Source organism: Copadichromis virginalis, linkage group LG23 (assembly GCF_057382275.1).
Source record: "Copadichromis virginalis isolate Kocher_CV1m ecotype Utaka linkage group LG23, C_Virginalis_male_GT1.1, whole genome shotgun sequence".
Lineage (NCBI taxonomy): Eukaryota > Metazoa > Chordata > Actinopteri > Cichliformes > Cichlidae > Copadichromis > Copadichromis virginalis.
The window spans coordinates 24,134,520-24,162,139 of NC_140639.1; the positions used below are offsets into that span (position 1 = coordinate 24,134,520).

The 27,620-nt window shown below is 41.2% G+C and overlaps 1 protein-coding gene across 5 annotated transcripts in view; it reads left to right on the forward strand.

Moving 5' to 3' along the window:
* The window catches only part of LOC146680934 (nck-associated protein 5-like), a 187,205-nt gene that overhangs the window by 148,657 nt on the left and 10,928 nt on the right, over nucleotides 1–27,620 (forward strand). For all 5 annotated transcript variants that reach the window (XM_085449739.1, XM_085449740.1, XM_085449741.1 and 2 more), the window contains 9 exons: nucleotides 4,863–4,967; nucleotides 5,904–6,092; nucleotides 6,503–10,056; nucleotides 10,644–10,749; nucleotides 12,713–12,800; nucleotides 20,370–20,693; nucleotides 23,587–23,708; nucleotides 25,410–25,539; nucleotides 25,664–25,839. In XM_085449739.1, the coding sequence (XP_085305865.1) occupies nucleotides 4,863–4,967; nucleotides 5,904–6,092; nucleotides 6,503–10,056; nucleotides 10,644–10,749; nucleotides 12,713–12,800; nucleotides 20,370–20,693; nucleotides 23,587–23,708; nucleotides 25,410–25,539; nucleotides 25,664–25,839 (4,794 nt within the window). The remainder of the gene's footprint in view (nucleotides 1–4,862; nucleotides 4,968–5,903; nucleotides 6,093–6,502; nucleotides 10,057–10,643; nucleotides 10,750–12,712; nucleotides 12,801–20,369; nucleotides 20,694–23,586; nucleotides 23,709–25,409; nucleotides 25,540–25,663; nucleotides 25,840–27,620) is intronic.

Here is a 27,620-nt window from a genome sequence, read left to right on the forward strand (position 1 = left end):
AGATTTGGGGCTACAGAAGAATTGAACTGAGCTAAATTGAATTAAATATACAACCAGAATGTCATGGGCATTCTGGTTGTATAGATGGGCAGCCATCTGTCACAATACATAATGAATGTCAAGTTCATTATGTATTGTGTATTTCTGATACACAATACACACGGTCTGCCCCCGCAAACCGTGACACAGAAGTCTGTGTGTTCTTCTTATAAAGAATACAGGATTTGTGTTAGCACAAAGCTCACAACTACACTACAAAATGTTACATTTATTAAATATGGTCAAATGGAATATACTGCATTGGTACGCATTCACTTTATATCAAACACATTTTCCTTATTAATTAAACATTTGAATGATTTGATTGTTTCCTCTGACTGGTCTCTGGGCCTATGTTACTGGGGCCTCAAATAAAAGCTAGTTGATAGTTAGCGTAACCCTCTCCTCCCCCTTTTTAATGGATTACACATTTAGTGAAGTTGAAAAATGCAAGAATCTTTTTTTTTTTTAACATAGCTTCTCTGTTTACCGCTGACGTGCTAAGCACAGTGAACCAATTACACATTCATCTTATAGAAATGAGGCTGATGACATTATTTAAATAGTCATAAATACTCAGTTGAGAAGTCTGCGTAAGCGTACAGCAAAGGATAACAAACGGGTTTGGATTTTGTATCTGTCAGATTACAGATAGATTTTGTGTTCAACTTACTAAACCAATTGAGCTGAATTACTTAGGAGAATATGAAAATAACCGGGGTGAGTTTTCATTTCTTTTCTGTCCTACACCCTCAAGCCGAGGGAGACTTAATCACCGATATGAGTGTACAGTTTCCCATTTAGCTCTGGACCTTTTTGCTTATCAGTAATTAAACGTTCCCCAGTTCCCCGTGGGCATCTTGAGTTCCTCTGATAAAGAACCATAATGCATTTGATAGTGAATGCACCGTTTGTGCACCTTCGCTGCCTTCAGCTGAAATGTTTTTGTGTGAAAATGCCACATATTCATTTCTGACATCCACATGTTAAAAAAAACAAAACAAAAAGCAAGATTTCTCAAACTCTGCACTACGACCAGCTATGTGTAGTACCAGCCACTAATGCTGCTCGGGCTAGTAGCAATTGAGTCACCCATTACTGGGACAAATGCTTGTTTTCTTTTTCAAACCTAAGAGCCCCAAGGACACAACATGCATGCCGTGACCTCATTACTGCTCATGCGGTTGTGAAAAAGTTGTAAAAACTTTGTGCACAGAAGAAAAAAAGAAGTTTGCAATAGCAGATTTAAACAAATACTCTTCCACAAACATAAATAACAAAATTTGCAGAGTGGAGCTTTAGAATGTCTGTTTTTAATGGAGCTCCATATATCTTACTTTATTATATTGCAGCGGAGCATTTGTCTTAGTTCCAGCTACAGTGCAGTGGGCAGTGTGTAGCTGGAAATTTAGGAAGAGCCTTTGTGATGAGTCAGACGTATAGATCAGGTCATGCAGGTGAGCATTATGTGGATGAGTAGGTGTGTGTGTGTTGTGAATTAATCTGCGAGCACGGCTTTTCTCTCTTGTGCATGTGTGGGTGTGTTGCAGGACGATGTGTTTTTGACAGCGAGTGCCAATACTGACGTATTTGTTTGGAAGCTATTCTGGGCCGACGTTCATTATCTTGAAATATGACCACTGTCAAAGCAGAAAAAAAGCAACAACAAAAGAACAAAAGCAGGAAGGCTTTTTCCTTCTGTTCAGTATATCTTGAAAAGTTTGGCTCCCAGACTAATGAAGTTACTCCAGACGTTAGCTAATAGTCAATAAAAGGCCATTATTTGCATGATATATTGCAGTCATCCCTGCATTAATGGGACAATTTACATTTTTGACTTTGAATGTCAAAAAGTTCAAGAAGCGTACAGTCGGCCTTGTCAGCTAGCATTTCCTTCACCTATCTTTCCCCCCGTGACCCTGTGACACTATTGACTGAATCGTTGATGAGGATGCTGAGGAGGTGAAATCCAGCACCGTCATGATAAGATCAGAGCCCCCCCGTGACAGCTCAGCCACTCCCATCCTGTGTGGACAGCATCCAGGCCCGGCCGTGTCGCATCAGAGCTTCATACACAGTTATCTCTGTGGACAGAATAAAATAATAACCAAACAATGTTTATTTAGATGGTGCCTTTTACAAGCAAAAACTGCAAAGTGCTTTATAGACAATAATCTAAATTTTAAATAAAAGGAAAAAAAAGATCAACTACAAATACTGCACATTTATTAAAACATGGTTAAGAGCACTGTGAGGGTGAAAAGGTTTAATGTAAAAAAACACAAAAGCAGAAATGGAACGAAGCCGGTTGCTAAAATAGCAACGAGTGTTTAGCTTGACGCAGGTCGGTCACTGTGACCTCGGCAGCTCAAACACCGCCTGTTCTTAGTGAGATTATGTTTAACAAAAGATAATTTTAGATAAAAAATGTTACAAGGAAAGTGTGAAGAACTAAAAGATTAACAAAGTAAAATGACAATTGCAGAACCTGAACTGTATTTTTTTTCACAAAACAAAATAAACTCAAATCCTGTAGATGTTTTTTCATCTGTCTTAAATTAAAACTGTTTCGATATGGTTTTGATGTTTTCTTGATGAAACATTCGTTGAAAAAGGTTGTCAGCTTTGTTTTTTTAACAAACCATGTGAAAAAGACAGCTTTTTATTTAAAAACCTAAAACTATCACATATCATAATAATAATAATACTAATTAGGCCGTTTATACTGCACAATAATTAAAACATGCTTAAGAGCAGTACAAGACAAAGTTTAGACACAGAAGCAGAACTGTCACAAACCCGGGTACAGAATTACCCGAGTCCTAGCTGGCACAGGCTGATCACTTTGACCTCAGCAGCTCAATCGCCATCTGTTCTTGGGAACAGTGGGATTGTGTTTAACAAACAGTTACAAACAATTTTACAGAACCTGAGATGCACTGTATTATGACAAAACGAAATGAACTCAAATTTTATTTTATCACGTTTAGTCCTGTAGAAGTTTCTAATAATTAGTTTTTCAGCAGTTTGTCGGCTTTTAAAAAGAAAAGTGAAAATTGCATATTTTTTATAAGACAAGAATTTGCACTTAAAATATATTTTTTTTATTTAATCAAAGAAAACCCCTAACTCTCTGATGCATTTTTTTTATATGTTAGGTTTTTTTTGCTCTTTTGCTGTTAATGCCTTAACACACACACATACAGACATATATATATATATATATATATATATATATATATATATATATATATATATATATATATGCCCAAACTAGTACAACTGCACGATATTACTACTACTACTTTTGCCTTTATTTGCTTTTGAAAGAATGTGATCTCCTAAGCTTTCCAGGGCACAGAACAGACCCTTTATATTTATAAATCTGATGAGTGTTCGGCAAGATCATTTTAAAAGTTAAGTTTTGATCTGTAACAGGCAAAAAAAAGATAGAAATCCTCCCTGTAGCTTAACTGTTTTTGAACTCACTGAAACCTGAACACGTTAGAAAGAACTCTGTGCCAGCATCTAAAGCCGGATGCTTTTATAAATCTTACAAATGGTAAAGAATACGGTCCTTATACAGTCTGTTCAGAGGAAACATGGAAAATGGGCATCGATCTGTTTCCATGGCAAATTACCACCTTGTCGCTGATGGTACAAAAATCAGTCACGCTAACAGCTTATTCACAGGCTTTCTCTAATACAAAAAGCAGCTTTTCTTTTGGATTTTTTTTTGTCTGAAGTTGGAGTGAAAAATCCACAATGAATGCAACACAGGTTACTTGTTCTAAAGAGACAAAAGAAAGCAGGGAAGTTTTGGTGTCATTAGAAGTCGTGTATTTTTTCTTTTCACAAGTCGATATACACAGTCGGGAAAGAGGTTTATGGAAGTAAATAAAATGGAAACCATTTTTATTTTAAAACGTTCATGCCATTGAAGGAAAATTTGAGGAGATCATTTTCAAAGCTCAGTTTCCATTTACCGTGGGTGACTTTTGCTTTTATAACACCCAATTTATTTTCTTCAAGGGGTGCACAGCATGTGAGTCGCCACTTACTTTAATGGTAGAAACTGAATTAAAAAACAAAACAAAAGAAAACAAAGCGACCAGTGCGTAGAAGCACATGCATATACTCCCTAAGTGAGCATTAGTTCTACCCTTGGCAGGAAATGCAGCACAAGATCAAGTGTTCTGTTCCTGCAGATTTCTAGTTTAAGTTAATTTGAGCTCAGGGAATCCAGTGTAATTAAGTTCTGGGATTAATATGTGGAAATGTATTTGGTTTTGTATCCTTCCCTCTTAAGCATGAGAGTGAAATAACAGAAGAGACTAGCACAAATAAAAAAGGGGGAAAAAATCAAAGCAATCCCAAACTCCCTGATGCAATTATTTCCTATTCACATTTTTTTTTTTTTTTTTTTTCTGGACGATGACATTAATGACTTTGAGAGAGAGAGGGATGAATCGGGGCTCCGTTTGGCACCAGTGGAGGGAATCAGATAGGTAAAAAATATTGCTCCGCCTCAGCCTACTGTGCAGTTGTTTGAGATTTTCAAAAATGAACTCAAATGATTACTTTGTTTAATTGCTTTCTTTTAATATTTGTCATTCGAGGGAGATTTAGACAATACTCAGATCAAAATCCTCACGCCCAGCTGAGATGCTACAAAAAGGAATTTCAGGCTATGCTGTGCGCCGCATAAAGTACTGATAAAGATCTTCATACCAATTATGCTCTTCTGTCATCTCAGATGCTCCTCTTGAGATCCCCCAAAGTCAAAAATTCATCTTTGCGTGTACTTCCCGTTTGACTTTCAGAAACTCCACTCTCGGATCATGGATCTGTCTGCAGCAGATTTGCTCCTGGAGCCAGAGAGAAGCAAGGCTTTCCTACTTTCCAGGAATACAGACTCCCCCTCTAATGTAAGCCTAATGGGAAACATTAAATGTACTTTTTTTCCCCTACCCATATAACTCATCCAAGTGTTGCAGCACAACTATACCCCCGTCTCCCATCAAGAAATCATTCCAAGATATTAAAATACAGATCTAAAATCCAAATCCGTGACCCCTCCTGTGCTCTCAGCAGGAAAAGCCAGCAGTATCACTTGGCACTAAGAGGGATATATCCTTGTCATATTACCAGAAAACCATCGATTGAGACTCGTCTTCAGTAAAAATGACTCCACAGGACACTCTGGAACATTAATCATCTTATATATTATGCATTAAGGCCCGAAAATGAGTTTGCTCCATTTCCTTTGCCCTTTTACCCCTCTGAGGATGCCACCTGATAAACCCTAATGCGTGCCATCAGAGCAGAAAAAGAAAATGAAATAATAATGGCTGAAAAGCAAATTATGAATCATCTTGTAATCAGGATGAGCAAAACCTCTACATATCCTTAAATAAGCCGTGTTAAGTGACACGCACACGAATGTGAGATTAGAGAATTGAAAACTGTGCCATGGATGTATCAGATTCCTCATCTTAAACTCCACTGTCATTGTCAGATTGTCTTCAGGGAAATGCTAATTGGACAAACATCTGCCGCGGTGTGGTGACTGCACACGAAAGATGATTGATATCGGTATTTCTTTAAGTTTGAAAAGTGCAGTACATCGACAATTTAGTCGACTTTTCTGTGATATTTGATTGGGTGTCTCAAGGTTTTCTTCAATACCTTTCATCACAAAATCAACAGCATGATGGCAATTAGATATGCAGCAGTACCCAACACATAAACACTTTTGATGTCTAGTCGGACTAAAGGAAAGCTTATGTAACTCACAAACATTGTTAAGCGGCCATGTAAGTGACTCCATCTTAATGCTATGTCGCCTCTTTTCTGTGTCATAGGAGGTTCAGTTGAATGGAAAGGCAGGTCTCCCTGTGGCCAAATGTCTGAGCCAGCTGAGCCTGACAGTGCCAGCCCCCGTGTACCCACGCAGCAGCTGTAGCAGCAGTGAGCTGTCGCTGTCGAGCGCGTGCAGTGAATTCTCCAGCGGCTCGTACACCTGGAATGATGGACGCTCCTGTGGGAAAATGGTAAACCACCTCGCTCATCAGGCTCATTAGGGGTGCTTTAGTCTTTATTTCGAGACCTTAATTAATCCCACAACCTTCATGCATGAGTTTGCTGATTATGTTTCCAATTGGAGTTTAAAGCTTCTGAGAAAATGTGAGATTTCATATCGTTAGCTTCATAGCATAATTGCCTAAGTCATTTGACTAAGTCAATGACTTAGGCACTTATGCTATGAAGCTAACGATATTTAAAGACAGTCCTGCACCATCCTAATTCCAAGCATTTAAAATATGTGGTGGAATAAAAATAGCTTGCACGCAAAAGCCAACATTATGATTTGCTTTTCTCAGTTCTATTGCTTTACGTACTAAAGAATATGTGTTCTTACTACACAGAGACTGACTCTGCCTCCTTTCTCTTTCCCATTTAGTCATCTCTGACGTGGGAGAAGAGGCTGAGTTTGGGTTCGTCAGCCCCTAGTAATATCTGTGCTGCTCAGGAGGAGCACCTCCCCACAAGACGTAAGGAGAGCCACATACTGGAAGGACTGAGAAAGCTCCAAAGGAGGAAACACAGGAGCTCCTCCTGTTCCTCCAAGGTCTCCAAGTCAGGCTACAAAGACTGCATGAACTCCAATGAGGGCATCTACTCACTGGGCATCAAGAGTAGCAGTAAAGGGGTGTCTAGGCCTACCCATGTGGGGAGAACTGCTCAGGGAAAGAAGTTCGCTTATGATTCTGATGATGCAGATGATGAACTAGCACATTCTAGTTGTAGAGATAACATCCCCACCAAGGACAACTGGTTTCACTGTAAGAAGCTCTCACACAGCATCTCAGACAGTTTATGTAGCTGGGAGGGAACGCAAGACAGCGGAGGTGACACTATCTCAAGTCCTGTGGCTACTAAACACCCTTCTGGGTATGACTCAAAGGAGCAGCCTGAAAGACTCATGAGTTTTATTAACAGCCTTCTCCCTGAACGAGGGCGGATATCAGCTTTTACGAGACCATCGAAGCTGCACCTCACCCCTACTGAACCAGAAGTTCCCCGTCTGTCTGATGCGGATGATCTGGAGGAGTTAAAGTCTGAGTCAAGTGACATCCGAATGTCCTTTAGCCAGCCACCAGAGCAAGCCGAGAGGGACTCGAAGAGGTTGTCAAGAGATGCTGCCAAGCTGATTACACAGCAGTGCTTGCGGAGAGACCAGGTTCGTACCCAGTCTGCAGATGGAAGACCCAGGCCTTTCAGCCTGATTAAGGAGCCCAAAGTGGCCAAATGCACCCAATCTGAGGAGAGCGTGTTGGCAATATTTGATGCAGAAGGAGAGCCTATTGAACTTTGTGCAGAGAAACTTGCAGCAGCTGCTGGGACTCAAAAAGACATTCAGGGTAGCAAAGTAGTTCCTGACTACACAGAACTGGTGCCCCAAGAGAGGCCAACAAAGCAGAAACCCTCAAAATCAAGAAACTACAGTGTTCTTGAGTCTCCAGAGAAGCCGTCTGAATATCAGATCAGGACCCACAAGCCAAGGGAGCAAAGCAGTAGCAGGGAGGGAAGTGCAGAGAGGCTATCAATGCAGCTGACTCCACAACGGAAACTTATCAAACCACCAAGCAACCGAGCTAGTAAAGGCCTTTCCATCCCTCCCATGAATGATGCTGCTGGTTCCAAGTACAGTAGTTCAAAGATACCTGGTAGTAATAAACCTTCAGGATCCCCACTGAGATTATCTAAGGGCTCTGCCACTGAACCAAGTAACAGCGGGAACTCAGGACCCCCTGGGCAGGAGAAGTCCCCCTCCTCTCCGACAGTTAAAATGTCCAGATTCATCAAGACACCAGGAACCTGTATTCAAAGCCCAAAAGCGGTGAACTCAAAGCTCCCCAGCAGGGCCGAATGGAATAAGGGCGCCTCAACGAGTTCCCCTCACCTCTCAAGGAGACACCTGGAGTATGCTGACAACGGCGAACAGCCAACCAGAGACAAACACTGTGAAAACAGCAAAAATAAACTCAGGTCCCCCTCTCCTCCCCCTCCCCCGGGCCGCACCACCTCTTTACTGATCAGACCAAATTACGAGGGGTCGCCAACCACTGTGAGGGGTCCACCCCCAAGTTACCACACCTCACTTTTACCAAATATGCAATCAACGCTACCCATCAAGGATAAAGACTGTTTAGACTTGGATGCAGGCTACGGGACTGCACTTGCACCTCAGAAACTGGTTGACAAAACCAGTCAGCACCTTCAAAAGTCCCCTGCCATGACTAAGACACCTGCTAAAGGCGATTCCAAGCGGATGACCACGAAAGACTACCTCCCTTCTGCAAACTCAGGGTGTGCTCGAGAACCTGAAACCGCACCTAAAACCTCGAAGAATGTCCCTCCTCCCTACAGTGCCCTCAGAGGGTCCTCATTTCAGAACGCACCTGCAAGCAAAAAAGGATCTGCTAATAAAAATGTCCATCAGTCAGTGCAGAAGACCTCTATTAGTTTACCTGTTTCACTTCAGGACACACCTCAAGGTCAGGCAGAGCCACAAACTGGCAAAGCTTTAGACAGCTCTATTATTATGTCCCCTAACCTAGCAGAAAAAGCCTCAAAGACTCGCATCCCAATGGGCTTTAAGGCATTTTTAAAGTCTCCTCCTAGCCATAAAAATAGTCCCTCTATACCAGGCAAACAAGAGAAAGATCATATCAACTCAGTCTCCAAGGAGACTGTGACTTCAAATGCTTCTGCCCAGTGTGACAACTTGCAGACAGAGTACAATATTGATTCGCCATCCAAGATGTCTGTTACAGAGGGGAAAGGTGAAGTCCAGTGTAGGTTACTGGAAGAAGAATTACAAGCTCTTATCGTGCCAGAGGAAGGGGGTGTTTGTGATAATGGGAAAAGGAGTAGTCAGCTTTTTGGCAGATCCATATCTATTGCTGCCAAACCTCATTTAAAGCCAGCGTTAGGGATGAACGGGGCAAAAGCTCGTAGCCAGAGTTTCAGCACCAACTACATTGAAAAACCAAGCATCAATTCCTTAGATGGGCCGGGAAAAATCAGAACTCAGATCATTACCAACTCAGGGGAAAGGGGGAACTCTCTGTCGAGACAGAGTTCCTTAGAAGCGACCTGTGCTGGGTTAGCAGAGAGCCCTGTTCATTCTCCAAGGACAAGACTTAGCCACTATGGAGGGATGACAGGGTCAAATAGTCACGGCATCCTCCCTGACAGAGCTTTCAAATCGGGTTCTAAAGTTGAGGGGTCACAGGGCACAGGGAAGGGGGAGGCAGTCATGTCACCTTCTCACAAAGTGGTCCGTAGTTTACCCATCAGTGATCGGACTGGTTTAAACATCCGTAAGCCATCGAAGGTTGCCTCTCATCCACAGTTTCATCCTCCGTCCTCTTGTGTCTACGGCTTGGAAAATCCAGTTAGAGAGACAGAAGACAAAGCAGCATTCCCTAATGAGGCAGACTTCAGCAGGGAAGTCAAAACCCAGGCGGACTCCCCAAACAAACACCCAGATATGGAGGAGAAAAAAATCAGCCCAACAGTCACCACTATTGAAGAGAAAGTCATGATGGGAATTGAGGAGAACGTGCAGAAATGTCAAGAACAGGAGAAAGTCGCTGCCACCGAGGCCAAACAGAAGACGGGTCCCTCTCTGGCAAACTGGTTCGGCCTCCGTAAGAGCAAACTTCCAGCTCTGAGTATTAAAAAAGCCGACTCTCCCAAGGGAAAAGAGGAGAAGAAAGAGCTGAAGATCGGAGGCAAACAGATGAAGTCTGACAAGAAGAAGGATAAGAAGAAAAATGATAATCAGCAGAAAGAAAGCCAGGAGGTGCAGGGTCTGTCTGAGATGAACAACAAGCTTAGCTCCATTATGGACCACTGCAACAATCAGATGGGTCAGATTGCCAGTCAGATCCAGTGCACGACGGCCTTTATTGGAAAAGACCAGTTCGTGAAAGAGCTTCTTGGCAGGTGAGTTAGCAACACCTTTGTCATTAAGAAAATCAAGTATTATTATCCTAATTGATCGGATGCTGTGCTGATTATTTCCTGTCACCGAGCTTTCTCAGAGATGCCTTTCTACCAAGTGAATCAACGATTCAGAAGCAAAGTAGTAGCTCTATTACATTAAACATGAGCAATCCCTACATTAAGCTTGTGTGTTCAGAGAAACACAAACAGCAGCTGTCTGTTTGAGGTGTGACTCTTCACTAGTGAGCATAAACAGTTTGGGGATCAGACACATAGTCAGCAACACTCAGGATTATTGTGTGTTTAAGCCACAGTCATCTACTCTCTTTGCTCATTTTCCTCTTCAAAAACCCAGCTGACAGATTTCAAACACTTGTGAAGTACCACTTCATGCAGGTTGTTAACCGTGCGATGACATTTCCATGTGTGTATGTGTGCGTGCACACATGTGTTTACCTGCGCGTTCATGAAGCGAAAGAGTGGGTCAACGCAATTTATCAGGAGTCTCGCTTTCTACCTGGTGAGTTGATAAAGGAAGTACTCGGCACACAGACATGAAAAACAGATCAAATCTTATTTCCTGACAGGACCGCTGTGAAGGGCAACTCCGTGGCCACATCGCCGCCTGGGATCGCCACGCCCAAAAAACACAGCGAAACGAAGGGAGATATGGAGATCTGTTCAGATACTGCTGTAAGTAGACAAACATGCACTGCGGACTTTGTTACAGTTTTTGGGGCAAGCTTGTTTGCAGTGCACGCATACGTGCAAAATTCCCATAGGTTTTCACACTTGTACAGTATGAACATGTTCACAAACAGATCCACAACACCTCTGCCTCTTCACCATCACATCCCCTGAAGGCTCAATATTGATTCGCATTGTGTTCTGACTCAGCCTACAATTCATCGCCTACTTTTTTTATTATCAAACCCAATCCTGTGTTGTTGTTGTCTCCACAAAGCTGAAGGTTTTTAAGCTATATCTCACATAGAGGCAGCCATCAGGCTGTGGATGTAGTACAGACTTAAATTAGGCTCCTATCAGCTGTTTGATTTTGTAAATCATATCAGTGCACTTTGTAAGCAAAATGCTAAAATCTTGACCTTGTGGGTTTATTCTTTATTACCTGTCAGTCAAAATGCCAAAATATGACGGAGAGCCTGAGAGCTTGAGAGCGACTGAAAGAAGGGAGACAGCAATAATAAAAGAAACTGAAAGGAGCAGTCTGAACAGGGGGAAAGAATGACAGTCTCACCGCATAATGTAGGAAATTTAATCCAGATGATGTGAAATTTTGATAACATGGAGGAGCCCCTTATCGCAGACACTCAATTTGACAAAAGAGCCATTTAATACCATCCTCCAAGCTTTCCGTCTATCTTCTCCCCACAGAAATACAACAAAAGAGCCACACTTTATGACCTACAAGCTCCTTTTACACCACCCCCAAAACCACATTTTTAAAATAACCTAATTAAAGTATGGCAGAAAGTCTGTGACAATTACCTTACTTCTTTCTGAACAAAACTTTCAACACATTTCACAAAGCCAGAAGCTTGTCCAGTCCTCTGGAAAGTCATATAGTACGTGAATCGGTTTAACCGATCCTTTTCATCCACAATTTTCTTTTGCACATTACCTAAAAGAAAGCCTTTTAAATTGATAAATGTTAACAGCTTATACTAACAAAGCTGCATCTATACGGTCTAATATATCCAGAAGGTATCCTGGGGTATGTGGACAGCTTAGCTCAACTCATCTAAAAGAAAAAAATAATTAATTGATAAGCAATAGAAATGTAACTATAAACATGTATAGGGATTTGGATTGCGTAAGTAATAAAAAATTAAGAAAAGGCATGTCAAAATACCTGGATAAATGTTGGCATAAGCAAGAGAAATTTTTTTGCAGGAAAGTCACAGTAGCTCGCTAAAATTAGGGTTAAAAAGGGAGAAATTATGACCTAACAGCGTACCTATCAAATAAAAATTTAGATGAAGAAATGAAAGAGCAATAAAACTTGCACCATCTAGCTAAAACTAGCTTAAACCATTACACAATCTAGCTAGAAATATGAATCATTTTAAATTATTAGCAAATTATTAGCAAAATAAGAATAGATGAACAAACTGTCAGTCATCTAATAGTTGGGATATTTCACTAGTGCTGCAGTTATACTAGTCATACTATACTAAAATTATTCAAAGCACGGGCTATCACTGTTATTTCAAAGTTGGGGACCACTCCCAGTAAATGTATGCCAATCTGTCTGAGAGTGATTGCAGGCAATCTGAGCTAGACTAGGATTGTTTGGAGAGCGGTTGCTGCAACATCTTGCAATCAGTTGACCAATGTGAAAAAATTCAGGGCAGTTACTGAGCAACCACTGATTTTCTCTGTTCAAGCAAGAAGGTTTCTGTCCTATTTGTACTGTGGTGTGACTGAATTTAATTGCTATGATTGGTTACTAAGCTGAAAGTGTTTCCAGTTTAAAATAATTTTCAAATAAACGTGTTTGAACTTGAAAAGTGGGGATGGTGAGGTGTTCTCAGGTCTATCTGACAAACCTTTAAGGGTGTGTCAGAAAAAAGGTTTAAAATCTCTGCTTTACGTCATAACTTTGTCACTAACATGGAGTTTGTTCATTTTCTAGACCCTCATAATGACAGAGAAGATCAACCTAAAGGCTGAAAATGTAGAGGGACACATCCCAGACGCAGCTTGTCAAGACCACATGTTAGGTGAGTCTATGAGTTACTTTTCAGCTTTCACTAAAGGCAGTTTAAAAGAACAATATCTTTCCTCTTCTCTGATTTGAGTTGTTACTTTGCCTAAACTTCACGTCTTCTCTTCTCTGGGTTTCATACTCTATCTGCAAGTGTTTATCTCACTGAGTACAGGTTTTCATTTGACTTAAACCTGTCAAAAATCAACCGGTGCAACAAAGCATTAACACATTTTTACAGTTGCAATTTCCTGATGTGACTGACAACTCAATTCCGTCGCCAACTGATTCCCCTCACTGCCAGACTCACCATTACTGTGGGGAAATAGCAGCGGTTGCAAACGGCACGTTGACAGTCTGTTCAGGTGATTGACGTGCAGCCGGGTGATGTTTCACAATGCCTGAGCAGCTAAAGAAGTGAAAAAATAAATGCATCAAACAATTGTGAGATGAGATGATGACTGTTATTACTGCAGAGCGACAAACTTACATTGTAGATTGTAGCTCGGTGAGGGGAAGGAGGGGGTGTAGGTGCTGTTTACTGGATGTGGAGTGCACCGTGTTCATTACTCGGCTGTCACTCACCGGGTTATTGACAAATTGTTTCACAGATTCATCTCAAAGTACATAATGGCATGCTTCTTGAAATGTAGCTCTATTGCAGGTGTGAATTTAGATTTGCTGATAGCAGGGTAGCGATTTTGTTTTTTCTCTTAGTTTTATTAAAATAAATTAGATGGGTTATAACCCCAGCCAGTTTGTTTCGGAGGGAAAAGAGAGGTGTGCAGATAAGTCAGAATCATTATTTTATTTGTTCCTTCATTGCCTGATTTTATCTACTGTTCTGATTTTATCTGTTTTGATTTTATATACTGTTTTGTTTGTTTGTTTGTTAAGTGGGTTTAGAGCTCTGGGTAGCTCCCCAACTGGGTCTAGACTGGGTCTAGAGAGTATTTTAAATTCAAGGAATTTAAAATAGAAAGTAGCTCGTCCACAGAAGGACTGGTAGCTCCCCTTACGATAAGGGTTCAGATCGCGCGAACAGGTGTGAAATGTGTGTGTTTAATTAGTTTGTTTGTTTGCTTGTTTTAATCAATTTTAAATCATGCTTTTTATTTGTTTTTGTTTCTAATGTCTCTGTAAAGCACTTTGAATCACCTTGTTGTTGAATTGTGCTATACAAATAAATTTGCCTTGCCTTGCCTTGCCTTGCCAAAACTTGGGAGAACACTAAAACTGTAAATAAAATAGCTTATTCTGATGGCAAATGGTTAGGATGGCTGTACTATCAAACCATTTCGTGCTTTATATGTGCTATAACTGTAAGAGAGAAGAAATCGAAAATAATAAAAGATGTAAGTGAAGTAAAGGTAAGAACAGTATCGCAAATAAAACTTCAAATAAAATAAATAGTATATTCTAAAATCTCAGAAACGCTACAGGGAGCTGAAAACCACTAAAAATGTGTCCTTCTTAGAAGCCGAGTTGGAGCTGCCACTTAGAGCAGCTGTCTGAGGATGCAAAAGACCCGAGGGCCAACCTGTACATGCATGTTAAAAATAGAATTGCAGGACAGCGTGTACTGCATGTAAAAGAGGTCATTTAAGGTGATGAAATTCCTGACTCTGTGATTCCTTTTAGACAGGGAAAAGCCCTATGGGTACTTTTTTCAAGCATGTAACTTTAGAATTTTTGTGTCATTTTCAGCTGTGATAGGTAGGAGTTTTCAGAGAATGAAAACCTCCAAAAACCAACTAGCCACCAGACACAGCTGGTGAACATACACTGACCGGACACTTTATTAGCTACCCACTGCTAGTAAAAGTATTGGACCCTCTTCTTCAAAACTGTTTCAATTTTTCATGGCACAGATTCAACGAGGTGCAACATTCCTCAGACTTTTCTGCCCATATTGACATGATAGCGTCACATAGTTTCTGCAGATTTGTCAGCTTGCACATCCATGTGAATGGGCTTTTAGTTGCTTAAGCTCTGGCGACTGTGGTAATCTTTTGAGTACAGTGAACTTTTTGTCATGTTCAAGAAACCAGTTTTATTTGAGTTTTGCAACAAGGCACCAACGACAACTATGCCATGTTTAAAGACACACCTTACTTTACCATTGTGATGCTCCTGAAAGGATAAGAATCTTTGATTGCTGCTGCTAGCACAGACAGCTTAAATAAACAAGCCACAATGTACCGGCTGTACACTGAACAAAATGTTTTTGTTACATTATTACAGTGTGCACACCCCAGTGGCCTAATGGATAAGGCACTAGTTTCCTATGCTAGGGATTTTGGGATTGTGGGTTAAAGTCTCATCTGGGGTGAGTTCCAGCAGTGGACTTTTATGAAAGTTGGCTCGCCAACGACTGCTCAGAGTCGTGGTTTTGTAAATTCTAGTATTAGGTTAGACCCCCTTTTGCCTTCTGATCAGTCTTAATTCTTCATGGCATAGATTCAACAAGTTGAGATTATCTGAATTTTGTGAGACAGTGTGTTATCCTACAGTCATCAGAAGATAGGTGCACTGTGGTTTTAAAAGGATGGACACGTTCAAGCTCAGTTGGTACTTAGAGCCCAAAGTTTTCCATTTTGTTTACACCAAATTCTGAATGGCGTGGCAGAAATCGAGACTGATCAGACAACAAAACATCCAATAATCTGTTGTCTTGTTTTGGTGAGCCTGTGTGAATTGTAGTCCCAGTTTCCTGCTCTTAGCTGACAGGAGCAGCACCCACCGTTAGGGATGGGTATCGAAAACCGGTTCTTGTTGAGAACCGGTTCCCACTGTTTCAATTCCTTGGAATTCTTTGCCATTTTTGCAAACGATTCCCTTATCGATTCCAGTCGCCCTGAATGACATCACCACGTTGCGGAGCGTCATTTACCTGGCAGGAAACATGGCGGCTCAAACGCTCAAAAGTTTGGTTATACTTTACGAGAACGGATTACAACAGGGCAACTTGCAATACTTGCAAAGTAGATATTTCATTTAAGGGAGGAAACATTTGCTCACAAAACACACGATGACCTTAAATGAATGTCGTGTTTTTAATTCCGCTCCGGACTCGTGAATCTCAACCCAGCAGCAGCGGTAACGTTTCCACGTCCTCTCCCGTTAATGCGGCAGGTAAATAATCAACTAACAGTGCATATTATGTTAGTGCGATCTGCCTTATTACAAAACCTGCCATTACTGTGCATTTAGGTGACCATGATGAGAGAGACAGACAGAGTCTGGCTCAGATGCTGGCAGCTCTCGCTGCAGTCTACCGGTAGCGTCTCCTTTCAGGCCAGGATAGACGAATGTCACCGAGCAGTGACTAAGTTTGTGGTAAAAGGCTTGCACCCATGTACCACAGCAGATGCCCTGATCTTTGGTAAGTGAATGTGTTTAATTGTAGGCAGGGACATTACTGGATATTCTTGTGTAATTGCTACAGAATAATTTATGTTATACTTTGTTATTGCTACAGAAGAATATTTATTTTATTATTTTACATTTACAATTTTTTTCCTGGGGACCCTGTGACCCCCCATTGAAGAGCCATAGGCTGCATCTCTTAAGATCTCACTGTTGGGTTTGTAAGGCCATGTTACTCCTAAATTTCTATCTTGTTCAAAGAGAAGATATAAAACAAAGTTCTAAGCTAATCGACCTTAGTGTTCTCCTTTTTTTAAAAAAAAGAATCGATAAGAGAATCGAATCGTTAAACAGAATCGAAAATGGAATCGTGAAAATCTTATCAATACCCAATCCCTACCCACCGTGGTCTTCTGCTGCTGTTGAGATGCTCTTCTGCATACCTTGGTCATAATGATTGGTTATTGTACTTCCTGTTGCTTTCCTATTAGCTGAATGTAGTCTGGCTATTCTCCTCTAACCTCTGGCATCAACATGCTGTTTTTACCCAGAGAACTACCAAACACTGGATATTTTCTAATTTTTCAGACCATTCCCTGTAAACTCTAGAAACATCTATGTTTTTGAAATACTCAGACCAACAACCATGCCACATTCAAAGTCACTTAACTCGACTTTCTTCCTTATTCTGATGCTCAGTTTGAACTTTAGCAGGTCGTCTTGATCATGTCTACATATCTAAATGCACTGAGTTGTTGCGTTACTTATTAGATTAGATATTTGCATTAATTAGCAATTGAACAGGTGTACCTAACAAAGTGGCCAGGGACTGTAGTTAAGAACTTAGGTGCTAAAGAGTCAGAAAGTTCCTCCAGGAGTTGGTGGAGATCAAAACGGAGCAAAAACAAAACTGAATATTCAAAGGTTTACTAACAATAGCAATAAAGTCTTAGTCTCCAAACGTAATATATTTTAACTAGATGGAAAAGCTGGCCATTGTTCTCTGGGGTTGCATCTTAATTAGTCCTGTTTGTATGCAAAACATGCATGCTGGTGACAGTGAAAAATCTATACATCTGCCAGTTCTCACAATTAAAATAAATGTGTTTGTTAAGGCTGAGTGCAGATGGAAATAATCTCCACAGATTGAGCTGCGAAGCTACTAATCAATCACAAAATACTTTTGGCTTGAGCCACTAATATTGGGTCTGAGCCATGTCACCAAAAATAAAAATGTTAATTGTCTCTGTATTCTGGTTAACAGGCTGCCTTCTTTACATTCTGCCAACTAAGCGCTTCCCGACAGCCTGAATTAAATATTTAATAAAGGTTCAGCTGTGGCTGCTCGTTGCTTTTCAGCACTGCTATAATGTCACGTCCCTCCAAAGTGCAGCATTCACAGGCTTTAATGCCAGGTAAACACATCAATCATAAAAATAGTTTACATCCAGCCAGTTTATGATGCAAGCAGCTCGAGTTATGAATGTGGGCTTGGAGGTTCACACTGGTCAGTTATTGTACTGTGCATTAGAAGAATTTCCCTCAAGGCAGGTATTTTTTTCCTCATAAAGGGACAATAAATAACGTTTTGACTGACCCGGAGCTCAAAATGACTCTAATACGTCTGCAGAGGTTTGATGGCACTGTTGATCAATACTAATAATTCAGCTATTACTTCACCAGGTGCTGATGTGTGTGGTGTTCAAAACTTACTTTGTAGACTTTTGTTTTTAGAAAATGGCGCTGCCTTTTTAAAACATTTTTAACAAGCACGAAAGTACAAAATAACAGAAAAAGACTGTATTCTTCAGCCAAAGAGGAATAATTTCAACTGGATGTTTGCTCCAGCAACAAAAGAGATAGTACACTCTGTTGTATTAATCCAGCCTTACAATTTCTGTTGTGTTTTTCTTCCTCGAATAAACCCATTTCCACGCAGAGGAGGTATCAATAAGGCAACTCTCTCTGCTCAAACCCTGGAGGTTGTATACAGAAGTGATAGGGAGCTCATGAAAAACTAGATTATGTCCAGTCGTTGTTCCCTCTGGGTAGAATTACTGTGGACCTTGTTATAGTTTGGTTATAGAGGGCATTTTGAACTGCCAGGCTTGGCATTCAATTACACAGCCGTGTAATCTATGGCTCTCTCCGCCTTTTGCTCTCATATACAAGTAAACATCCATGTGCATACGGAGGCTATGACATGCACTGAGATCAGCATTTCTGTTTATTCCAGTACATGTAAGTGTCCTCGAGGGCCTGATAGCAGATACATTTGCAACTAACAGGCCATCTGTGCAATGAACATGGTGTATCTGTACATCCAAACACTTATATAAGGACTCGTTTTCACAGTATGTTGCGAAATCTGCTGAAAGTTGGCGACATGCACCGATTTTTCTTCTCAAAAACTCGCTCAAATATTCCCCTACTTTGTGCATCTATTGGCAATGCTTTTAAATTTAGATAATGTACATTTAAGTAATGTACTTGGCATCCTTGCTAGAAAAACGTCCAAAGAGAAAATGGATAGATGGTATGAGCTTCACATCTAAGTGTAAATATTGTTTTCTGTTTTTCTTTCTAGCGGTAAACTAATTCTGAAGTATGCCCGATTAAGTACTTGCAAATTCTTTTTAAAGCTCACTGTGAAGCACAACAGCGTTGAAAGAAACCCTTTAAGCTTTAGTAACACTGAGAAGCAGAATCTGTAAATATCTACGCATTTCTGAGAGACTGAAGAAAAGAAAGCCTTCAGGTTCGCTTTAAGAGTTTTTAACAACCAATACTTGGAGATGCAGAACTGAAAAAGTCTTGAACTTCCACTGTTTTTTACTTCAGACAACTTTTTAGGAGGTTTACACTCCAGTATCTCCGATCATACTTCTCATCTTTCTTGTGTCCAAGGAACCAGACTTGAGCAATAGTTCTCCAGACTTTCTGAAGGTCTTTCAAAGTGTTTCTTTAGACATTGGCTTCTTTTTCACTCACTGTCAGTCCAGAACGTGTTCCCAACCATTTTAAAAGGAATGGCTTTGTCTGTTAAGCCACTTAACTCTGACCTATAAGTTATTCAAGCATAAAAAGACTCCTAACTCAATGGATGAACCAGTTTTGTTTTTGTATGTAACAGCCACCTTAGTGAAGAGCCTATTTTACTTTTTTAACTTTGTTATTAGCAGCCTGTCACAAAAACACTTTTTTTCCCCAATTTCTTAAGTACAATCTATGAAAAATACCAAAGATAACTGTACTAGTATGGTATTTTTGCACCAGGTGATTCCCAAAGAGATATTAAGTAAAAACTTGGTCATACCAAATTCCGACTTTCAAGCTCGTTGGAATTCTACACATTTTGGTTTTGCTTTATATGCTGTATTTACATGTATGTTTACACATGCTTCATTAAATCACTATTTCCCATTTTCCTTGCAAAATAGAAAGAAGTGGGGGTGGCTCAAGGCTTTTCCCAGTGCTGTAAATTAATCTGAATCTTTTTGACCCAAGAATTACTTTGACGTACTTTTATCTCATTATGTAAAACTCTGGCAATGTTTAATATGAGCGTCCACCATTGGAACAGTATACACAGCTGAAAACAAGAAAAAGAATAACAGGTCCCTGGTAAGAAAGCTAATTAATCCTCAGTGGTTTTCAGTGTAACTCAGCAAAAAGTTGCAAACCACTAATAATTAGCCGATGTAACTGTTGGCCATTACCGTTCACAGTTACAAGGGCCTGTGCTGTGCTGAATGGCCATCCATCTGTTCCAGCCTGAGTCAAGGCTCTGCAAACTGTGGTTTCTAAACGACATCCATCTGTTCCTACTCGCTGTCACGTCGCCTGATTACAACCCAGCGTGCACTCTGATGAATCCAAGGAGCATGTCCTCGGGTTGCAGCTCAATCGTGTATTTAGTTCAGAATTGCTGGCAGCAGGTGTTTCTTGTGTACTGTGTATATGAGAGCTGTGTGCCTCTCACCATAGTGATAACTACAAATGGGCACCAGAAAGGAGCTTCCAAAAAGTACTGTGTCAGTTTAAAATGTTTTGTTTTCTCTCTTTTTCCATTTACATTGTGTTTTGAACCTGCTACAGATTCCTTGTTTAAACACAACCCTTTCCGCTGCATGTAAATCCAGGTCCTCCTTTTCTTTTCCTGTGTCGTTGTCTCCTGCTTCTCCCAGACGTCACACTCCTCTCCCTGTCACTTTAGGCTTCGGCTGTCAGATGAGAACCCTGGACAGTGGCATCGGCACCTTCCCTCTCCCCGATTCTGTCACCCGGGCCAGCGGTCGCCACATCCCTAAATCTGAATCCAGCCCCGAGGGGGTGACCGGTGGCTCCTCTGAGCTCGATCGGGAGCCTCCCTCTTCTCACCCTGACCCCTCACAACCTGATGTGAAAGTGCCTTCCCTTTCAAAACCCCACCCGCATGTCTCTATGAGCATGGGTCACTCCCTGTCTGACCCCACTGTGACCTGCAGCAACAACAACGCCCAGGACACCCAGAGCCGCCTGCCCAAATTAGCATCCTCAGGTAAGACAGGAATATTAACTGTAAACAAATGCCTCACAACATAGCCTTCTTTTTCCTGTTTGTAGACCCTTTATAGTATTGACCGGTCATTTTAAGTGGAATGGCAACCCATTGAGTCGAGTCCCCTATGGCATCGCAGACAAGTTGTACTCATTGGTGTAGAGTGAATCAGATTGACTGCAACATGATGGGAGTTTCATAGATTAGAAGCAGTTACTTACAAACCTTTGCTGAGAGCGATTGCAGTCAGCCAGAGCTGGTCTCTGATCGTTTGGAGACAGGTTGCCTTCCAATAAGCAACCTGTTTAATTGTCTTGTGATTGAAACTGTTTCCTTAGGAGTTGAAGGCACTGCACGATCAACCTCTGGGGAACCAGTTGGTTGCTGCTAACTACTTGCATTCGGTCACCAAATGCAAAAGAAAAAAATCAATGCAAACACTGGGCACCCACCAATTTTTCCTAAATGGAATGAGGTTGTAGTCCTGAATGGAAATCTGTAGACGATTTTTTTGAAACAGCAGAGATGGCGATTGCCCAAAGAGGCCAACTGTTTGCTTTGAAACAGGCAAAGTGGAGAATACACCCAGCTACTCGTGTTGTTACACTGACATGAGTGCATCGGTATTGGATTAAACACCTAACCAAAATATCAGCCAAGTAAATATGGCTGGCTAGTTTGTGAATCTCTTGGATGAATATTTGATTCCTAGTCAATCTGCCTTTCAGGCCAAATGAACAAATCCACTACAATGACAGCAGTTTCATTTCTGAAGAGTTTCCTTCAATGTTACAAGTGATGGTTGATGAGTTTCTGCAGTATATCTACCTGCAGTAACCCTAGCTTGTGCATTCGCTTGTATAAGCATTACATTTACAACTTGCAGTGCTTCTTAAATCAAAGCAAAGGTGCCAGCCTCATTTATATCTTACAGATAATAGATGTCTGGCTTTATTAATCTAATATATCACTGATACTCATCAGTGCTTTGTACTGTTAGTTTTTTACAGCACTTTTTTTCTTTAAATTAACTTGAAGGTCATCAGAGCTGCCAGGATGTGGCACCACAATAGAAAGAACAGTGCTTTTCATTGTGCTTTTCAGGCTATTCATGTTTTCCATCGAGGTCACAGTGGAAATAAATTTAAATCCATGCCTGTAAACGTTACCATTATCATGTTTGATGGACAAAAAGCCTAGGCTCGAAAGCCTCAGACAGCTTATTTACCTTTCAGGAAGTTAAGTGAAGTATTGAATGTCACTGTACTTTATGTTAATGCATTTTCCTCCTGACTGCTCAAGGGCTCCCGAGGAGCAGACAAGAGGAAGCCGTTTGGTTTATTAAACTCTGATTAAAAGAAGAACCTTGTTTGTTCAGCTAATTCAGAGACTAATGCATCAACACTGACATCTGATACTCAGTTGAGATAGTAGAAAGCCATACACTCCCACTCCCCGAGGAAAACCAACAAATGCAATTAGATAGGCACGTCACCGCAGCCATAGATCATAAAGCACCTTCTGCCTCGGCGTCGGCCATGATGCACGGCAGAACTGCGGAGGGTAGCATGCAATCAGATGGCTAATTAAAGCTACAATAACATGCAGGGATGAGCGCTCACACCCGGAGATTTATGCTTACAAGACATTAGGCGGCATCTCGTTCACCCCAGTGCTGCGGTGTCACTGCAGAGGCAGGAATCTGAGGCAAAACTACAAACATAAAGTGGCTCCTGTTGAGTCTTCCCTGTGAAACAAGTTGATTATGAAAGCCTTAACAGTAAGCTGTGCGTCTTTATCACAGGTTTTACCTCTTTGTCCTTTCCTTCATCATTATAAAAAATTCAAAAAAAGCAAAGGATACCTGAACAGACAGAACGTCTGTCACATTGTTTGTTTCGTAATGGGTGAGAGGAAGAAGGGGAAAGGACTTTTATGATCTCCATGCAGATTTCTCAGATGGAGACAGAACACGAGCCAAAAGCAGCCCGTTATTGTAATGCAGCTGAAAGAGAGGTTTCTGAATGCGAGACAATTAAACTGGCGTCTGACAGCACTGGGTAGAGTGATAATAAGACGGCCCGACGTCATTTGGGGACGACAGCTGAAAGCTGTTCTGTTGGCTGCCAGGAGTTGTGGATGGAGCAGTCACAGGGTGGACGCTGTTAATGTTTCATTCAGATATGCGAATGGGAAATGGGTTTGTAGCCAGCTGGATAGGTTTCGACTGAATGGATGTACAAGATGTACTCATCCCGTGTTTCATCAGCCTGTCAGCTCAAGGAGAAATTACCACGAGAATTACAGTGGTCTTTCCCTGCTCCACTCCCACGTCTATCTGCCCTACGTCCAAATATGTTGCAGTTTGTAGTTTATAAGTAAAAGTCCTTTTCGATTGTCGCTCTGAAGTATTTGACTGTTCCTCAAATGACTGTCGTGGTAGACTTCTGACTTGCTAGCTTTACAGCTGTTTCTCCTGTTTGTGCGGTAGCATTTAGCTGGCTAACAAACCATTCCGCTTCTGTTTTGTCGCTGAACAGCCTCTAGTTGAATTATTACCACTTTTTGGCAGCAGTGGCACATTACACACTATCAGGCACATCGATTAGCACAGCAAATATATCAATTTTAAGAGAAAAAGTAGTTGCATAACCTATTTGATCACTTATAATTTAATGATTTTTCAAATACTCAAAAATCCTGCGTGTATCTAGTTGGATATTCCACGCTCTGTTTGCACAGGTAATCCACTTGGTCATATGTTAGTTCAGATCTTCTTGTAAAATTCAGTGGTCAGTGTTCGCCACATCACCTTCATCACCTTCATCACCGTCTTATCATGTTTGTTATAAACCTCCTGCCTCATTTCTCTTTTATATCCCCCGATTTCTAGACGCAATCCAGACAAAGAGGTTGAGTTTTTGTGCCCCACGCAGCAACATCTCAGGTTCCACTGAGGACAAAGAGACAGAAGCAGAGAGGAAGATGAAATCCAAGGACCATGATATGCTGGGCGTAAGTCGTTTACATTACACTTAGTCTAAGTTGACATATTTGTGGTTCTTAAAGGGACTCGAGAGATACCCAGACACTGTCTCAAACTTTACACAGTTTCAAAGATGAAATTCTTTCATTAGCTGCAGAGTTGAAAATGGTCATTGCTTGTTTTTGAGGAATGAGGTAATAAAGTGGTGGCCACACACTAGCATTTTTCCCACTAATGTCACCAGGGAGGCTGTATACTTACCAACTGTTGAGGGTAACGTGTTGTGAAGGAGCTTCTTAGAAATATCTGTTTTTGTTGCAGTTAATTGCTTTTGAATTAAGCAGTTACAGTTTTTTAATGCGTTTCTTTAGCGCTGCTAAGCTAGTGAGATGGCAGAAAAGACAGCCTTTTCTTCATGGAAGTATTCACTTTATTTTGAATATATAGTTGAAAGGAGACAATAACTGCATCACAGTGAAATGCAGTGTGTGTGTGTGTTGAGAAAAATAATGATGGCCGTGCTGCAGCTACAGAGCATCAGTGCCTAGCTTTTAGGTCAGCTGAAACTGTCACTCCAAGGGGGATTAATTAGCTTGTTGCTGATTATGTGGTAGAGGAGAATACATTCAGATGTAGAAGTCCGGTAGGATATACTCCAATCTGACAACATAACCAACATGCACAAGCTAATTATTACCTTTATTTAACCAGTCCCATTGAGATCAAAGAAATCTGGCCAATATCTACAGCATGATGTGCAGTGTACAGATACTCACACAATCACTTCACTGGTTAAAGTGTGTTTAGAATCAGATGTTTCTGCAGTTAGTCCATGTCCAAGGTGCACAGGAAGAAAATTAAAAGAAAAAGAATAACCCAAAAGTACTGTAGACTTTGCTCTCCTCAGCAGGTAAGATCACACAGGCCCAGAGACTGGTCTGCAACCTCGTGGCAACCTCCAGTCATGAGTGAAAAATGCGTATTCTCCTCACTTACGTTTCAGAAGGCTTTTTATTTGACAGTTAATAGTCTCTGTTTCTGGTTTGTGTCACACTTTTCACAGTTTCACTACCATTTAGCAAGTAGTTGAGAAGTGCTTGCAGACTAGTTGGCAACTGTTGCAACCACTAGAGACCAAAGCAATTAAAAGGAGGTTACTCCCCAAGCACAGTAAACCTCTTTGCAACTAGTTTCACCTAGAAAGCAACTTCCAGCAGCCAATTGCCAACAAAGTTATTCTTGGTTGCCAGGGGGGTTGTTGACCAAACTCTAGACCTGTGTGACTGAGGTCTTATAGACCTGGGATTCAAATGGTGCTTTTCTAGGCTTACTGACCGCTCCGCTCCATTTATAGGGTTAGTATAGTTGCTAAGGGGACACTTTGACACTTTGGGATTGGGATCTATGGCTCCCAGCCGGTCTCCAGGCCTTTGTGACTCTGTAACATTACCGACTGTTTTATAATGTTGCAAATAACTTTTAAAAGTAAACTTTCTCAAAACTGTAGGTATCTACATATGAATAACTAAATTTGCTACTGAACTAAAAAAGAGAGAAGCTTAAACACCACTTTGCTTTGCAAAAAGTTAACTTAGTCATGAGGGCTATATTTAAAGTTTTTTCCTGGTATCTTCTCTGTGCAAAAACCAGACTGCATAATAGCGCTCGTATGGCTTTGAAGGCGCGTTATGTCTCTGTTTTAAAATGACTTTTTTGTTGTCCATGAATAGGAAAGAGCCTTGCGAGTGTGCACGTACTCAGGCAGCAGCAGCGACACTGAGACTGAACCCGAGGGGACAGGAAGCACTTTGGGCTCGCCGCAAAAGACCCTGATCAACAGAGCTAAGAGGAATGACTCAGGTGTGGTTGAAAGTTGTAGTCGCTGAATCTTTCATGAAGCTTCCTCAGTCTTTATCTTTTGTAGAAGTTGGATCAAGTTTAACAAAAAATGCCTTTTTTGTGAATCTGTTTCCTGTGTTTCTAGTCGAGCAGAATGAGGACACCCTGAAGAGAAGAAGTGTGGAAAAATCCTTGTCAATCATGGACTACTACCAACACGACATGTTCTCGCACCTGGAGAAGGACAGCAGGAAGATTTCGCAGTACAACCTGCTGCACAAGGAGTCGGCCCTTGATGGAAAAGCTGGAGACAGGCTCAGTGTGAGTATTCAAACTCCTCATTGTTTCCCCGCTAATCAGATTCGCTCATTAACAGCTGTTTTACAGGCTTGCTGCCGATTCCCATCAAGCATTTTATTCGTGTTAAACTTTCCTGTCAAGGAAGCCGTCCAGTTGGTCACTTTCTAAGTGTTTCAATTTAGCGGGTGTATGTTCTGTATATTAATAGTTATTATTGATTGGTAGGCCTCAGAATACCATTAGAAAGAGAAAATGCACTACGCCCTGTGTTTGTTGTTCTAGGATAAATCAATTGGCTCTTAGCGTAGCCCAAAAAGAGGCACTTTAAAGTGTTAAAAGCCATGCAGCTCCCAGATGTATGCTTCTTTATGCAGCATAAAGAGGATGAGTATTGAGTCAGAAAAACGGCGCCTGACCTCAATGAAAGTCTTCCCAGGATGGAAGATGCATAATTTCGCTTTCCTTGCAGCGGAGGCAGAGGGAGGAAGAATAAATTGGACCGTTAGGATTCTCGTATGTCGCAAACTTCGGCAAGGAGACTCCTCAGATGGTCAGACTCCCAAAGCACAAGAGCTCTTTCAAAGTCACTAAAAATCCAAGGTTTTTTCTTTTTTCTTCCCGATAGAGTTGTTTGCGCTCCCAAGGTTTTTCTCTTCGGCCGTTTGGAATCGTTTACAGATTTTCACGGAAAAAATCCACCTAATTGCTTTCGATCACCTCACCCTCTTGTGTCAGCGGGTATTTGCCTACAAGTATTTAACGCTGCTGAATGACAAATTAGAATCAGAGACCATGAAATGGCCTGCAGCCTGCAATATGCCGGCTCTCTGGGACAAACTCTCTTACAGTGCGCCTGCCCCAGCAGCAGCAGCCCTGACATAAAAATCCATAATTTAAAAAAAAAAGGCCTGAGTCAGCACGACTTTTTCAGAAAAACTATTGTCTATTAGAGATGGGGGAGAAAAATCTCAATTTATGGTGTGGGCTGGTTCTCGACCTCTGAAGTCATCTTGGAATTTAAAATGAGATCAGATCGAATCTATTTGTAATCATTTACACCCACAAATTAGAAAAAATAAACATTTTTTCGAATTTAGATCTCATTCCCACCATTAAACAGTCAAGTTTTGTTGTGCACATGCAGCCTCCATCTGAACCATGCTGCAGATTATTATGACAAATTGCGCTGGGTGTAGGTGATGCAGTGAGTCCAGGGTGATTCAGCAAGTAAACACACACCCGAGTGTCCTGAGAGCGGCACTCGAGCACAAATGAATCCCCCTAAGCTCCGAGGTCAGTTTGCTGACTCTGCCAAGTCAAGCAAAAGCAGCGTTTCGATCAAGTATTACATTATTGTACAGAGGCCGATTCGCCATTTAACAAAGCAAAGTTCAGCGACTCCACTCGAACTACAACCGAGGAAACAGGAAGAGAGAGATTTCTGATTCCGATCCGAGTCCCGGTGGACAGGCAAAGCATCGAACGGGAAGCTTTTGAAGTGACGCTGTGCGGCCAAGCTGCAAGCACAGCTCCATTAGCCCACACGCAACGGACTGCCTAATTCTAATATTCACGTGTTTTTGAGCACGTACTTTAGGACCAAAGCTGCAATGGCCCCAAATGCAGTTTATCAATAGGCCTCCATTGTACAGTAATACAGCGATAATGAGTGTTAGCTGCTACCACTTGGGATCAATGGCTTTGTGTGTTGTAGCATTGGAGGTTTATGAACTGATCCAAGAGATTAAAGAAACAGCTTCCTCAATAATAGCTGACACTGTCACGAGGAGTAATTTACTTGT